The sequence below is a fragment of the Rhyacophila brunnea genome, unplaced genomic scaffold, assembly GCF_057557595.1.
Source record: "Rhyacophila brunnea isolate RB1 unplaced genomic scaffold, BYU_Rbru_1.0 scaffold_2, whole genome shotgun sequence".
Taxonomy (NCBI): domain Eukaryota; kingdom Metazoa; phylum Arthropoda; class Insecta; order Trichoptera; family Rhyacophilidae; genus Rhyacophila; species Rhyacophila brunnea.
Genome location: NW_028232859.1, coordinates 47,808,434 through 47,825,434, shown reverse-complemented (window position 1 = coordinate 47,825,434; position 17,001 = coordinate 47,808,434). Strand labels below are relative to the sequence as shown.

The following is a 17,001-nucleotide window of genomic DNA, read 5'->3' as shown; positions in this document are numbered from 1 at the left end:
GTTTCATAAGATATCCGAGATTATATAACTTTTACGAATCATTAATTTCTCAAGTTAGCTTAAAATAGGTAATAATATGATAGAATATATTTGATAAAATTTTCAACTGATGTTCATGTACATATTGTCCAGGGTTCCGAGGCATATTTTCTATAGCGGCATTCCCTACTATATATTAATTTTACGGTGTACCTACCTTTTCTTGGAACTACTTAAAATTTAGTTCAGTTTCGTATTAACTATTGAATTTTTTCTATTCACTCCGTTGAGGCCCATATTATGATCCTATTGGGATCAGACATAGTCAATACTCAATATATGTGTATATATATTACTTTTAATTAATAGTTTACCAGAAGAGTTATGCCAATTTCACGAATCAGCAATTCTAAACAAATTTTGCTGCCAAAGGGATGAATTATCTGACAACCATGCCATTGGCATAGTAAAAATTACCGCATTTTCAATCAATTATTACTACAGACTTAAAATATTAATATTGAATAGTATTTATTTATTAATTAAAATATTTTAAGTATACTGTATTGGTATATACGCTTATGGTCCCTTGTATCACTATATAGATTTATGCAACACTTTACGTAGAATTATTTGAAATGATAATACGTATAAATTGAGAAGACAATAGTTTGGCAAATAAATAAAATATATGGGAATGCGAAACGTTCGGGTATATTTTTCACTGTGACAAAAACACGTGCGGAATATTATTCTACCGTCAAAAGCTCTACAATAAACTTAACTTATTCCTGTAACATACGCATACCTACACATGTGCGTGAACACCTGGAATCTAGCTTTGATGCTGCCCGTTTCGCTAAAAAAGAATCAAAAAACAAATCGCGCAAAAAAAAAGTTTTATTACTTTTGGATGAGAGTGTTTACTTGGGAACGTATGATTATATATATTTTTATACAATTCATAGATAATTTTATTTATTGACTACAAAAATTATTTAAATACGGTTATCCTATATGAATTTTCCAGATAATTTAAACTTTTTACATATTATAGTATTTACCTACTCACAGCGCTCGAAATGGAAAATTTTACAAACCGGAGCGCTCGATAATTTTACGAAAATATCAGCTATATTATACTATAATACATTAATTGTAAATGTGATTTATAAAAATAAGTGTGTTATTTTTTTATTATGTGAAATATCTAGCTCAGACTGTCAAATTAATATTTCCACGAGTCGGAGCGATAATTTTGTGGATTTTATGAACCGGAACGTCGCTCCGGTGCGCTCCGGTCCATTTCAAACCCTGCCTACTCATATTTTTTATAGTCTTTAATAGCCTTTCTATATATGGTTTCTAACCAACATTGTAAAACGTAGCCGAAGAAGGGGAGGTTACCTACGTTTTAACTTAACTAATGTCATATAAATATAATAAGCATTCATGTCTTCTTCAAATAAATGAAGACTTATTCACTTCATTTGAAAAGTCGTAAAAAAAATACTAAATTTATATTTTATAAACAAATATATATTTTAATCTCAACTTTCTTTCCGCCTCCTTTGTGAAATTATCGTCATAAGTATTTCATTAAAACATTCTATTTATTGACATTCCTGGATGGAAGATTAAAACAAATAAATACTTATTTTATTTGTAATGTAAATTTTGCTTTGAGATTTAATCGAAAATATTGAGTGGGTTTACTCAACACTTGAATGTTTAATTAAATATTTGATAACACTCAAGAAAGTGACAGTTACATTCAGTAGGCTGACAGCTGTAGACTGTATATACATTGTGGGTGTGTCAAACTATTATAATGTATTAGTGGTTACCTTATTCGCTATATCAACGATCCGTGCTCTTGGATGCCATCCCCGGGCTCTGCCTTCAGCATCAGAAACATCTTCAAGAGGTCCGGAGTCAACTCGGCGAGTTCCTTCTCCAAGTGCTACGGCGTAGCGTACGCGGCATCTGTGATCGAACCCTGTTAGTCTGTTCAAGTATACAGAAACCCGGCCTTCACTGCCAAGACCTGTAATTAAAAAAAAAAACATATATATTGCTTTTGAATTAAGTATTATTGAACCAACGTTGGCTGGGCGGTTTAATCGCCGGACTATAGCGTCGTGGGTCTCAGGTTCGAATCCTGGGTCTGGCAAGTACACATATCGTTTTTCAATTTGTGTATGAGTCAGAGTATGGACATAATAGTGTAAGCAAGTGGCTGAGATCTATTTTTCGTACAAAAAAAATCTGTTAATAAAAACCTTCACTCTGTGGAGGCCCATATGATCTTATTAGAATCGGACATGGTCGAAAAAATCGGCAGTAATTAAATCATGCGATTGAGTCAATTTCAAATAGTTTAATATTCTTCTATTATTTGTTGATAGATAATGGACATAATGAATTGACAGAATGGCTGACAGTCATCCATCAATCCTATTCACCCTAGTACATGCTATTCGCAACCAATGTCAAAAAAATAGGATTATGTACCACATATTATATATAATATATCATTATTTAGAGTTAATCTACTGCTAGATGGAGGCATCCCTTAGTTCTTTCCACTCTTTTCAGTCTCTAGCTATGTGTTACAACGAACATGCATCGCTCTTTGTGAATTCGTCGATCGAGGGGGTTTTAGGGCGTCATAGTGGTAATTTAATGCCCCATAGTTATTACTATATGACGGCATTTAAACAGCGGCTGTCCACTCGATTAGCAACATATCTATCTCATTGCCAATTCATCTGCTTGGTGACCTCCAATAAATTTCGTACCCTTGTATTATGCCTCTTTAGAATTCGATCATAAAAAGATCATATTGGACCGTATTAACCAATTTTGGTTTTTATAAGAAATTAAACTAAAAAAACCAATATGTGAATTTTCCAGACCCGGGATGCACGATATTATTAGCCGACACGATACCACTCAGCCATTTTAAGTGGTAAGCCTTTATATATCAAACTTCAGTTAAGAGCGTATTTCATAATAATTACTGACAGTATTAAAAAATATCTCCCAATTAGTAAATGGATAACATAAAAGATTACTTGAAAATTGGTGTATAATTTTATTAATCGTGATAAACTGTGTAGAATTGCATTTAGCTTAGAGAAATATGCGAGTGAACATAGTATTAATACAGTTTTTTCATTGTGTGTGTATCATACTGCACAATAAAGCCACTATCAAATTAGTTAAGTACTATGTAACAAATCATATTCAAAATTAATAGATAGCAAAACGGAATACTTTGTCGCAACACATTGCATTAAATAAATTCATATTACACTCGGTGGATAGCTTTTGTACAACTTTATTTCAAATAACAGAGTTTTATAACAGCTGTTCTCATACATATATTAGACATACAGTAATCAGTGTATGGAATATAATTTTATCCAGGTATTAAGTTACAAAATAGTTATATAACACAAAACACAATGACAGGGTGGTAAAAATTGTATATATTTGTATAAATAATGTCATCTGCATGATTAACCCTTATCCATCTCACTGCCATACCAGAAGAGAGATTTATTCCCAGTACGCTTGGTATGGCGTGAAAAATAATATGAGGTACAAAATGTAGAACTAATGGTGTTAGGTATCTTGTGTTTATTCCATTCTCCTATGCTGGAGTATTATAAGGTAAAATAAATAATTACCAATTGAGTACGTAATCTTATCGAATAATTAATCTATATTATTTAGCCACACATTTTTTGACTTATACACGGTGTAAATAGAAACTCTGCCATTCTTGGTAGTATTTATTTGTGTCCCTGGTAATTACCTTAGAAATTGGAGGCATCCATTATTTATTCTCTCAAGGTCAATCAAATTGGTTTAGATATTGATTTATTTTACTTGAGAGGAGGTGAGTTTAGGTGGACGTGGAGTCTACTTAGTTCGCTTGTTGTGCTTCCATACAGGGCTCAAAATGGACGGGAGCGCATCGGAGCGCTGTTCCGATTCATAAAATTTCCAAAATTATCGCACCGTTTTGTAGAAAAAATAATTTGACCGTCTGCGGTAGATACGCCATATTAAAAATCATCTAACACATTTATACATAAAATTAGAAAAATATGTACTTATTTTTGTATTTCGAGCGCTAAGGTTCGTAAAACTTTCTATTTCGAGTGCTGCTTCGATATACCTTTTAATTTTATTTAATAATATTACCATGTATTTTTATTTAAATATTGTTAACTTTTATTTGTCATGTCATCCCGTGAATGCTTTAAATTTGTAATTTGTCATGTTCATTATATTATGTAAATTAAATAAATTTGAATGTGCAGTTTAAAATGACGAGGAAAAATGAATTTTGTCAAAGCTCTTACTAAGTAAAGTCGTTGCGTAATATACCAGTTAACAACGTAATACTGGATCAGTAAGTGATATAAACGAATGTATTATAAGGGTTGAAATTTTTTATATAACATTCCAATTTCAAAAAATAGTCGCGAGTATAAGCAATAAAAGTGTCCTTGAATTTTAATAGAAGCCGGTAAAGACAAAAATATGATATACAGAATGGTTAAATAGTCTACAAACACAGGGAATGTCTCCCTTTTTGTTGGGTATACCATCCTAACAGCATGCTTAGTGTTAATCCCGTTAATTTTGATCGTAATCTAAGTACCTATGTGTCTGTACCTCGTTACTTTGTTTGGGTTGAGGGTGTTATGTCTATGGCCCTCTACGTCTATCTATGTGTGGTTTTGTTTAATTTTATTGTTAAAATATTCTTGCAGATAAACTACAGTCAGGATTATCAATATATGTCTTATTCTTTATATGTTTAAGCAAATACATCCCACGCAACTTTATTGACATCGCAGATTATGTGGCTTGATCCGATATATTCGACTGATTAATCTGCAAACCAGCCAACTGCATGCACTTTTGATCAAAAATGAGATTTTGATTGCATTTTGTTATAAAGCATGTTTTTTATGCTCACACAAACTCCTAAACCAATAAATAAATAAATGCGTTATCGTTCTTCAAACAAGACAGCCGACTGCATGTGCCAAATTTCTAATATCGTAAATCTCGATACTGGGACTGGGACTCTGATACGGGAACTCAAGAGCAAATTCTAAACATCAGACTAATTGAAAAATGCAGAGAGTTTAATACCCCTATGATGTTATGCTTTATTGACTATCAGAAGGCGTTCGACTGCGTAAGATGGAACTGTATGTGGAAGGTACTTCTCGAAATGGGAGTTCCATCACACCTTACCTGTCTCATTAAAAACTTATATAACAATAGCCACACAAAGGTAAGAGTAAATAGTGCGTTTTCTGAGAGTTTCCGAACCGGGAAGGGAGTCCGTCAGGGATGTGTTTTATCTCCCCAGTTATTCAATATATATGGAGAGCATATAATGCGAAGAGCCCTAGATTATTGACAAGGCGGAATAACAATTGGTGGCCAGAAAATAAACAACTTAAGATTCGCAGATGATACCACACTAATCGCTGCTGATGAAAGAGAACTCACAGAGCTGCTACACCGGGTAGAGGAAGACAGTCGCAAATACGGCCTCCTTATTAATAGGAATAAGACCAAATTAATGATTGTTGATCGGGCCAACCTTCTACCAACACTAAATACACTCCAAAACCTCAAAACGGTCGACGAGTTTGTATATCTTGGATCGACCATCAGTGGAAAGGGCGGATGCGAAGCGGAAATAAGAAGGCGCACACAGATTGCAAAAAAATGCGATGACACGCCTTACCACTATATGGAAGGATCGGGAAATTTCGATTGCCACAAAAATGAGGCTTGTGCAAACATTAGTGTTCTCGATATTTCTATATAAAGTCGAGTCGTGGACCCTGAAGGCAAGAGAACGGAAGGCAATTGATGTCTTTGAGATATGGTATTGGCGCCGAATGCTTTGCATTTCTTGGACGGAGCACAGGACGAACCAGTCAATCATCCAGAGACTGAAGATAAAGGAACGGCTCTCGACGATATGTCTGAGAAGAATTCTGCAGTTTTTTTGGACATATTGTCAGGCGCGGACCGGACATCCTGGAGAGACTGGTAGTTTTGGGTAGCCTCCAGGGAAGGCGAAGCAGAGGAAGAGAGAGAGAGGCACCATCAATTCTGCCCTGAGAGAAGCGGAAGATCGAGAAGGATGGCGAAATTTAAATGTGGTCACGATCCTCAGCCATGAGTGCACGACCAAGAAGAAATGGAACAACTCCGCTCTTTATATAAATTTCTTTATATATAAAAGAAAGCTAAAATAAGCTTACTATTTGGAAAAAAAATAATTTTCCAAGTGTATTTTTAGAATTGTTAAATTCCAGTCAATAGTTGAATTATTATGTGTTTTCTCATTCCTGAACAATTTGACCAAATGGGGCAGATTTTGTAGATTAAGTAGTCGAACTGTAGTCTATGAAACTAGAAGAGGCTTCAGTAGAAAAACAGTAAAGATATATGACATAATAATTATATATACAAAGGAATGGCCGAGCGGTAACGTGTCGACTTATAATGTCATGAATCTTGGTTTCAAGCCACCGGTTTAACAAATTCATATTAATAATATTGGTCAGTTTTTGTATATTAAATCAAAATATGTATTAATTCATTGCCTTAATTACTAATCAACGTGACGGATTACTCCAATTTTTTAGTTATTATAACGTAATTGTACTTGCTAATAATATTTAACACAATTTGATAAGCATTTCATGTACTAGTTAAATTCATCGTAATTAAGCAGGATGCCCGCAACTTAATTGAAAAAGTACACTGGCATGAACGCAGGTTACAAGTTCAAGTATCCTCAAGTGTTTAGGTGTCAGGATTTTATCTAGTGGGTAAATATCGCACACTGAGATCTATAAGGTCATAACTGCAAATAACATGATCTTGAACAATTTGAGTTTGAAAGTTAAATAATTAACTACAATTTAATTAATTGCAGTAGACTGCTGAAAAATACGGCGGTATATCACAATAAATATTGTACCAAAGATGAAATATTTTTTAGGCAAAGGGCCTCATGTAATATAATGCCTTTATATAGCTCTAAATTAAAATTTTAAAAATAAAATAGCCATGGACGAAATTGTGTAGGAAGCCACTGCTTTCAAGTAGCATTTAATGCCATATAGCATTAAAAAAAATCTTCTATCGAACTGCATTCATTTTTCATTTTTTGGGTATTTTACAGTTATGCCCCTATAGATCTCAGTGTGCGATATATGCATGAGATGTTTTCAAATTATGTATATTCATAAATTATTATAGAATGTTACATTATCAAATCCTGTGAATTATTCGTTGAATAAAAGAAACAGTTTGTTAAGTAGGTATAAATAAATTGCTTCATAAAGCATTACAAATTTATAATGCACTTTATATACGATGATATATTTTTTCACTACGCTCGCAAACCGATTACCATAATATTCGACTGACATGACGTGTCATTACTATATGACGTGGCATGATAAGACAAACGACCATCCATTTTACAACAGATATTAATATTTACTAGTGGAAATAAAACATTCTGATCCATAAATGTAATGACAATGAGTTCTACGAACAAAAAAGCCTTTTCGTACGTATGGACATTTTCCTACCCCGTCTATTTCGATTACTTATTTAACGTAGTTATTTGAAAGACGCACAATTTAATCTAATGGAGTATAGATACTGGTTAAATATTAAAAGGGGTTGGTTGGCTTTGAGTCAACATATAAAATTCACTACCATCGTGTTTCAAGAGGTTTAACAGTGTTTTATTACGCTTTTTATGCCTTGCCCGAATGAACGGTTTTACAGTAATGAGAAATTTAGACTGTTGAAAGCATAGATTTAATAATCTACAAACCTTTCAGTAGAAACTTATTAGGCGAGTAAATGAATTAATATTAGCGATATTTACCATTTCAAACTTGTCGAACAATTTTATTTTTCAAAAATGAGCCAATAGCGGTTGAAATCAGAAATACGCCAATGGCGTTTTAGTTATTACATTGTATTTGAAACGCAAATAATGGAAGAATTCTTGGAAACATTTATTTGAATCAAACTATTATTAAAAAAAAAGAATATCGCTCAGAATGAAAATATTTTGATTATAATCATAGTTACAATCTATATATATAAAAATCTCGTGTCACGATGTTTGTGGTCGCACTCCTCCGAAATGGCTCGACCGATTTTTATAATTTTTTTTTATGTATTTTTGTTAGGTATGAGAATAGGTCAACAAGTATATTTCATACCGCTAGGTGATTAGGGTATCTCTATCCAGAACAAAATTTTCTTTTATTTTTTTGACAATTTTTTTTTGTATTTTTTTTATTATTTGGCATCAAAAAATACCTATAATCCCAAATTTTCTCCCTCCTACCCCCACCCTCCCATTTTTCAATCGCGATTTTATTATTTTTGTATGAACAAATTTAACCGTCGTTCGTATTTCAAACAGAACGAAATTATTTATGTTGTTGAATGACAGATGGCGCTACGTCCGAGAAGAATTCAAGAGAAGCGTCACGTCATTTTGACATTTCATTCAGCATATCACAACGCAGTGCGTGCAAAATTTTGTACGGTTTATTTTAATTTATCTATTTTTGTGTGCGTGTATTACAGTGCACAATGCCAGCAAGACGCAAGGGGGGCCATTTGGGCCGTCGAACAAATAAAGCAACAAACATGCAAAATAGTAGAGCAGAAAGAACAGACAAACAAATCCAAGAAGATAACAAAAACGTGCGTGTGAGCATGTCGCAATTGCGTGTATTTCAATCACAAGAGGCACGAGCTGAACGAAATCAACAACGACAATTGGAACGGAGCTAAGAGCGCCGGTTCGTAGTTAACACACGCAGAGTAAATGACCGACAACGCCAACAAGTACATCGAGCATTTACATCCGCTTCGTTCCTTCGTCTCGCATTCGAGTACGAGCCAGATATTGAATATTCCGCTCATCCGAAAGTGCTGATTGTGGATTATATCCTGATTGGTGCTATGGACAAAGAATGTCCTCATTGTCATGCGCTCAAATTCAAACATGAGTCAGCCGGGATGTGTTGCGCATCAGGAAAAGTGCAACTATCAGAAATTGAGATACCACCAGAACCATTGAACAGCTTGCTCATCGGCACGGTTCCAGATTTAAACCTGTTCCTGAAGTCCATTCGCACATTCAATTCATGCTTCCAAATGACTTCGTTCAGAGCAACAGAAATAGTTCACAATACTGCGGCAATGGTCAAAAATTTCATTCAACGTTCAAAATCAAAGACCAAGTGTACCATAAAGTAGGCTCATTGCTGCCAATGCCAAACGAACGATTTTTTTACAAATCTACTTCATGGGCGGTGAGGACATCAATCATGTGGATGCACGTTGCGGCTACAATAACCTCAATTTGCCTAATGTCAGGCGCATCGTCGGCGAACTGGACGCCCTATTGAATGACCACAATGAATTATTGAAATTCTTCAAAGCACACATGCATGAATTGCAAAGTGACAATCACGCTATTGCCATCAATCCAGATAAAACACTAGCTGGAGAGCACGTGCGTCGATTCAATGCGCCTGTTGTTGACGAAATTGCTGGAATCGTGGTTGGCGACCGCACATCGACGCGAGAAATCGTCATTCGAAGAAGAAACAATAATCTGGAGTTCATCGCTGACACACACCGTTCATACGACGCTCTCCAATATCCGCTAATTTTCTGGAAGGGACAAGACGGATATTGCATACACGTTAAACAACGAGATCCTGTCACAGGTAATTCATTCATTATGAACATCATTACTCATTTTGAATTGAGAAAATGAATGGTTGGTGTTTTTTTGTTTTTATTGGCGGTCATCGTCTACAGCGTTCCATTCCTCTTTCTGTCATAGATCCCATCCCCACACACTTACGATACATTCGTTATTTTTGATTTAACAACCAAAATATTCACTAGAAATAATTTATATGGCAGAACAACGTTTGCCGGGTCAGCTAGTAGTATATAAAAGTTATATGATCGATGAGTAACGTTAAATTGTTTAAAATAAAATTAATAAACCTGATTCTGTCATTAGATAGGTACGTACATATACGACCGTTTAATTTAATGTTGTATCAAATAAATTCCATTCATTGCATTATATATTTTACTTGATTCATCTATCATTATGTGTGTAATGCATGAGAAAAAACTCATCAAAATGTGTAGGAGAGAGCGAGGTAGGGAAAAGAAGCATTAAAAGGGGTGAGACGAGAGAAAACACACACGTAAACGCAAAATGTAAATTTGAAAAATATACTTTTACGAAAATAAAGAAATCGTTTATTTTAATCGGGTCGTGATGACCCATGTCAAGGTATTCTTTTACTCTTAGGAGATACATTACATTACAATACATTATGAGTTCCATTCTCAAGACTTATGAATTATTCGATCAATAAAAAAAATACTTCATTAAATTACCAGCAAGCTTAGTGCAAGTACAAAATAACTAAAATCTGGACAGATTCTGACACCGGTTAGTAATTAAGGTAATAATTAATACTTTGATTTAACATACTAAAGCCGACTGTCAAAATTAACGAAATTTGTGAATCGCTTTGGAGAAGTATAAAAACTACTAGTTAATTTCATGGCAATTAGGTGGGACGCACGTAACTTAGTTGATGTGCACACTGTCGCAAATCCAGTGAGCACGGGGTCGAATTTCTTTATTTTTTTCAAAGATTTTTATAGTAGTTATATATTTCTCTGTTATTATACCTAAATGCTTGATTGTTTTGTGTTTTCTGTATATGACCATGATATTAAGTTTTCCTCGTGATATACTTTTGACCATTATGAGACTGATTTCACCAGAATTTTAATCACTTTTCAAATTTATTCGTTTTCTTTAAGGCGTTACTTCAGTGAAACGGCAAATAATTTTCAACTATAGGCGCGACGAAATTTTGGACTCGCTGGCAGTCTGAGAGCGAACGTCGAGGTGTCGATACGTCAATTTGTTTCTTGATGACGATGGAGGTATTAATTCTTAAATCGTGTAAAGATGACTAAAAACGTTACCCATTTACTTGAAAAAGAAACCATGTCAATGAATATAATATTATTATTGTTAACAATTTAACAATAAACAGAACATTAAATGGACGCATCTCGAATTTATATGCCAAATTATATTTCGGTCGGCATGCGTCATTTGCACGCGCGACCCGCAATCCGCGCATCGCCCAGCCATGATCTTTTTAGACTATGCCTCAACTGAGGTATAGCCTTAATTAAATTATTCACAAAGAAAAACTATATTATAGTCCCATGATTGTTTGTGAAGGATTTAAAACGAGTGCTTTTATGTAGATCTCATACCTGTTTAAAAGAAGAAAAAATATATGTTTCGCAAAAACGTGAACGTCCCTTTTAAATCTGTACCATTATTTGATAAAATGAGCATCGAAATAATAATTCATTTTCGCTTGTACTCTTAACAAAAACCCAGCAGGCGTCAAGTATAAGGACAATTTAACAAAAGGACACCGGCCGTCATAGCTTACAGGCCTAACATGACAGCGCGCTTAGTGTCGTGTGTCACCTGTCGTGCATTTCGGGTTGGCTTTTACAGCGCCACGGCGGGAAAATTCGGAAGCCTCGTGACGGGGGAAAAGCTCTGTTGTGACAGCTTATAATATTTCTAGGTTGTTTTCGTCATTTGTTAATTATTATCGATTTCAATATGTAACGATTCTTACATTAAATTATTTTATGACATGTGACCATTTCTATACTGCCCTTCCAAGGAAGAAGCCAGTAACTCGCAAAATTTATGAAATTGAGTTATGAATGCCATCCGTTTCCATTTTGAAAGTTATATTCTGTTCACTTTAAAATCTGAATTATCACTTAAATACCGTTAAAATCATTAGTGAAAAAATGGACATTTGCTAAATAATACAAATTTCTTAGCAAAAAACCAGTAATTGCACCTATTGATTGCAGTTACTGCTTGTTTATTATAACTTTATTTGTATTTTAACATCCTACAAATAAAAATTATCACTGTTTTCACAGTACTAAAGTTGGAATAGAACCACATTATGTCATTTATCTCGAAAATGTGTGAGAGTCAGTTACTGCCTTCTTTATTAGAAGTGCAGTATAGTGCAGTAATTAAAGTAAAAGAGTGCTGAGCACATTTAAATAGAGCTTTCTGATCAGTATCTTCAGGGATATCGATGACACGGTTACATGTAAATTGTACGTAAAACATTTCACCGTGGCACAATTCGCCGTGAGCTATCTTATCGGAAAAAGATAATCGTATACTATACGGTCTCCAAAATGATTACATTCAATATGAAAATTAATTCAATTTTCTTAGCTGATTTTGACAAAATTCATGAATTTAAGAATGAAAACTTAACCTAATCTAACAAATAATCAAGTATATTGGCTATTTTCAAAATTTGTTTGCTGCTGGCTTCCTGTAAACTGTGTTTTATTTAGACATGGATTGTATGTCGGTACTATACGACCCAGAGAGGTTGGACGGTCTTTAATATACGGCCATATACCTATTTTTGATAAAAAATTTCACGGTGCAGTGTGCAACGGCAAACTGCATACGTACAAGTTTCCGGACACGCGATGACACACAGTCATAATGGAGACATAACATATAATAACGAGCTAAACGCTTTAAACAGGACCCTATATAAAATCTATAGATCATAATATAGTCTATCAAAGCCTTAAATTGCACCTTGTACACATAAAAATGAGTCAAGCATTACAAAAAACTGACATTCTGAAAGTCTGAAAGCCACATAAGTTTAATGGATGGTGTTAAGTTAGATTTAAAGACCTTTTCAATTTTACTGTATTAATAATATTATATGGGTCTTCATATACCTACGATTATCTGAAATAATTAAAGTCATTTTTCTTTATCTTTTATAATAAGGTCGCTTATAATTCGTTACTAATTTAAAAAATATATTAACTATTTTTTTTATTCAACGAATAATTCACAACATTTAAGATTGAAACATTCTAGTTATTGAACATTCATAATTTTGAAAACACTTCTGAGAAAATATATTATAACCAATAGAAAAAATAGAAAATTAAAAGCCATTAGTTAAAATCTGTCGCAATTAAGTATGACTCCTTTAGCATAGTGGTCTATGTGCGTGGGCGCTATACCCGAGAGATGGAGGTGCGATTCCTGCGGGGTGTCTTACTTTTTTCAAAAAAGATTTTTTTCTCTTGCTTATAACTTATAATCTATTTTCTCAGAAATGTTTTCAAAATTATGTATGTAAAATAGATATACTTATGTACGTATTTTTCATGACCCTAAAATTTTCAGAATCTCATAATGTTCGATGAATATACATGGCAGCAATGTATAAAATTAGGAACCGAAAAAGATGGAGGGATCTAGGAGAGACCTTCATCCAACAGTGGATCGGCCTCAGGTGATGATACTGTTGATGATACTTAGGTTAGGGAAATCCTTATCTTACTTAAATATCTACGCACCTAAGTTATCTAGCGATAATCGAATACGGTGACCGGTCTGAACCTTTTAAATGCATGTTTAAGTCCACAAGTTGTTTAGTAAAGTTAAACTTAAGGAAGGATTTTGCCATTAAGAATTTATACCATCTAAAACTTTGGGGAAAGTTTTACTTACGAGTGTTCTAACTTCAAAACTAATAGATAATGTTAAAACTTTCAAAATTTCCTTTAAAAGTTTTAATAAAAAACTTGAGCCGGTATCAAGCAGAATAATTCCATATTTAAATTATTTACCGTCAATATCCGTCAATAAAGTCTCAATATCATTGTAAAGGTGTATCTTTTCATACACCGATATAATATTTCTTCTTCTTTCTTTCGACCATGTCCGATCCTAATAGGATAATATGGGCCTCCACAGAGTAGATGTTTGTATTGACAGATTTTGTTTTTCACGAGAAATGGATGTCAGCCACTTGCTCAACCTATTAGGTCCATACCCTGACACACACAAATTGAAAAACAATGTGTGTACTTGCCAGACCCAGGATTTGAACCTGAGACCCATGGCGTTATAGTCCAACGCTTAAGCCATGCGGCCACCGTGGGCGATATAATATATTCATTCACAATTTACAATTCAATGAAATTAATACGTAAATACATAACACACTAGAAATACACCTAATAGATTGTTTTGTTGAAAATATTTCAAAGAGGACTTGAGCCTTTAAACTTTATAGGCTAGGCTACATGCACATATAGTTTCAAATACTTCAAATTCCATTCGGCGGTGATATATATGAAAAAAATCTAATATATTGTATGTTTCTGATGTATATTCTGTATTCAATAAAGAATATTATGTTTTCGAATGTTGGGTATTATTCATTTGATTCTAAGCTCAAGTCATGCCAACTGCAAGACAGGCGTTCTTAAATTCTACAGTCAAGTGAAAAGAAGAGATCCACGCAGTATGGGGATGAGAGTGATCGGTGATGATTGTCAGGTATACTTACGGGACATAAGAAGATAATACGTTATTACTATTAATGAATAGATACACACTAATAACAACGACACACTAAATCGATGAAATTTCAATATCTCATTGACGATTTAAAATTATTGAGCGATGAGTTTAAATTATGTATTTTCTATTAGATATATATTTTAAAAGAATCTAATATATTTAATATATGTGATTGAATGCCATAGAAATATTTTTTAACATGGAACATGTTTTACTCATGATCTCCGACGCAAAAGCGTGACGAAAAATAGGCGTAGAATAACTATAGCCGCGCAGCCCTCCGCGCAGCCCACGCCCCGATTACTTACGGGCGCTGATTGTTTTCATTTTACGTTCAGTAGCCTCATAGTAGCTTACATTCTGTGCGACGTATTGATCGACTGTTATTATTACTTCTTTAGTTTTATTATTGCAATTACATAATTTTCTGAAAGTAAAATTGTTTGAATCCTTTGGATTCGGTTACTTTGACAAATAATTTTTCTTTCGAATTTGGACAACCAGTATTCAAAGAATCAATAGGCAAAGCATGTTCCATGTTTAATAATTTTAGCCGGCAGTGTTTAAGTAACCATCAACTGAGGAGCCCAGGGGGCGGAGCCCCCCCCCTCAAGGCGCCAAGCGCCGAGTTTTTTTAAAATTTTCTTATTGTTAATTATTTTGGACATAGCTGCCAGTCATAGACAATAATATTATGCAAAACGGTTACGAGAGCGTGCGTCTTCTGGATGGAACGACATCATCAAGAAAGCGACTAAATCAACAATTACTGAAGCAACAAGATCAAAACAGTATGTAGCTATGTATGTCATCACAGAATCTAGATAGAACGAGATTGATGGCAACGCTTGTAATTTCAGTGATCGCCATCCTAAGTAATGAAACAATAAATATGAAGAGAAGAAATTATTCATTTGAATAATAAAAATAGTTTAACTCATTCGACGCGGATGACACGGCTGCCGTGTCCCCGTTAAGCGGCCGATCGATCCAATTAACATGTTATTTAAATACGGTAATTAAAAAGTAATTAAAAGTTACGCAGCGATTGTGTTAATTAAAAATCAAGCGAATGCATAACTGAAATTAGTATCCGAGACTTTAAAGAAAATATAGCAATTAAGTGGGAATGGAAATGGGAATGAAAGCAAGATTTTTTTTTGTGTAAAATAAAAATTGTTTACTTTGCTTTTGAACGAAATATTTAATTGAAGAACGAACGCCTTTGAGTAATTTTAATTGAAAAAATAAACAAGATATTGAGAAAATTAATATCAAATTTATATATATATATATATACGCTCAGTGGCGCACCCAGGATTTATTTTTGGGGAGGGGGGCAAGTAGGAGGGTTAAATATAGTTTTCATGCAAATGAAAAAAAAACCTTTAGTAGGATTTCAAAATTTTATTTACAGAACAAAATCTAGTTTTCTCTTCTTTTTACAAATCTCTTGAATTACTTAAGGTGGCCATTCGATATAATTGGCATGTTATTTAAATGTGGTAATTAAAAAGTAATTATCTAGTCAGCAGTCAATGTGTTTCTCTCTGTGTATAGTAAAGGCCAGTCCATTTAATCTTGACTACGTCATGGTATGTCACCTTATGTATGTCACCATGTACACCTTATACCTATATGTTTGTTTTATGTATGTTTTTAAAAGGCGTAATGTTAAAAATGATCTTTAACTGACGCATGTTGTGACGGGAAGTATTTTAAAAGATGTTGGGGTAAATCGTTTTGTCGTATTTTGATGTGGCATCAAAAACATTTCTGCATTTGATTTATCGAACTTTTTATACCATAATTTCAATGCGGCATTTAAAATTGCAAGATTTGTAGAAGGCATATCACGGTCATAAAATTCGCATAGCTCATGAAATTCTAGCAATGCACTTTCTGTTGGAGCATCTTTTCCGTTTGGTGGAAGTGTTATAAACTGCTTCAGTACTTCGCGATGTCGCATGAAACGTTCATTGAGCTGATTTAATATTTCGTCAATAAATGGAACAAAGATAGTTCTTCTGAAATACTCTTCTACTGAATTAGCTGGAACATTACACTTCAATGTTTGTTTCGATGTAGTTCGGGGCTTTTTATTTCAACATTAAAGCTATTGGCTTTTGCACACGCTTCATCGCAATTGCCAATTTCAAACTGTGTGATGCACAATGAACATATAAAACTTGTGGATGTATGGCAGATATATGAGATTGGACACCATTAAACTTCCCGCTCATTGGTGTGTAACCGTCGTAACTTTATCCATGTACATTTTGACAAATCGATTCCATTATTATGGAAACTTTCCAATATTTTGTCAGATAAGCTTTCTCCTGCGTTGCTTGTTACAGGAACAAATTGAATGAATTTTTCACAAATTTTGTTATTATTTACATCGTGTATGT

At 33.9% G+C, this 17,001-nt stretch overlaps 1 protein-coding gene across 1 annotated transcript in view; it reads right to left on the bottom strand.

Moving 5' to 3' along the window:
• Positions 1-1,592: 1,592 nt before the first annotated feature.
• The window catches only part of LOC147072435 (uncharacterized), a 107,038-nt gene continuing 91,629 nt past the window's right edge, over positions 1,593-17,001 (bottom strand). The window contains exons 5-6 of the mRNA XM_085947318.1: positions 1,875-2,026; positions 1,593-1,604 (exon numbers count right to left, since the gene is read on the bottom strand). Coding sequence (XP_085803444.1) covers positions 1,593-1,604; positions 1,875-2,026 — 164 coding nt within the window. The remainder of the gene's footprint in view (positions 1,605-1,874; positions 2,027-17,001) is intronic.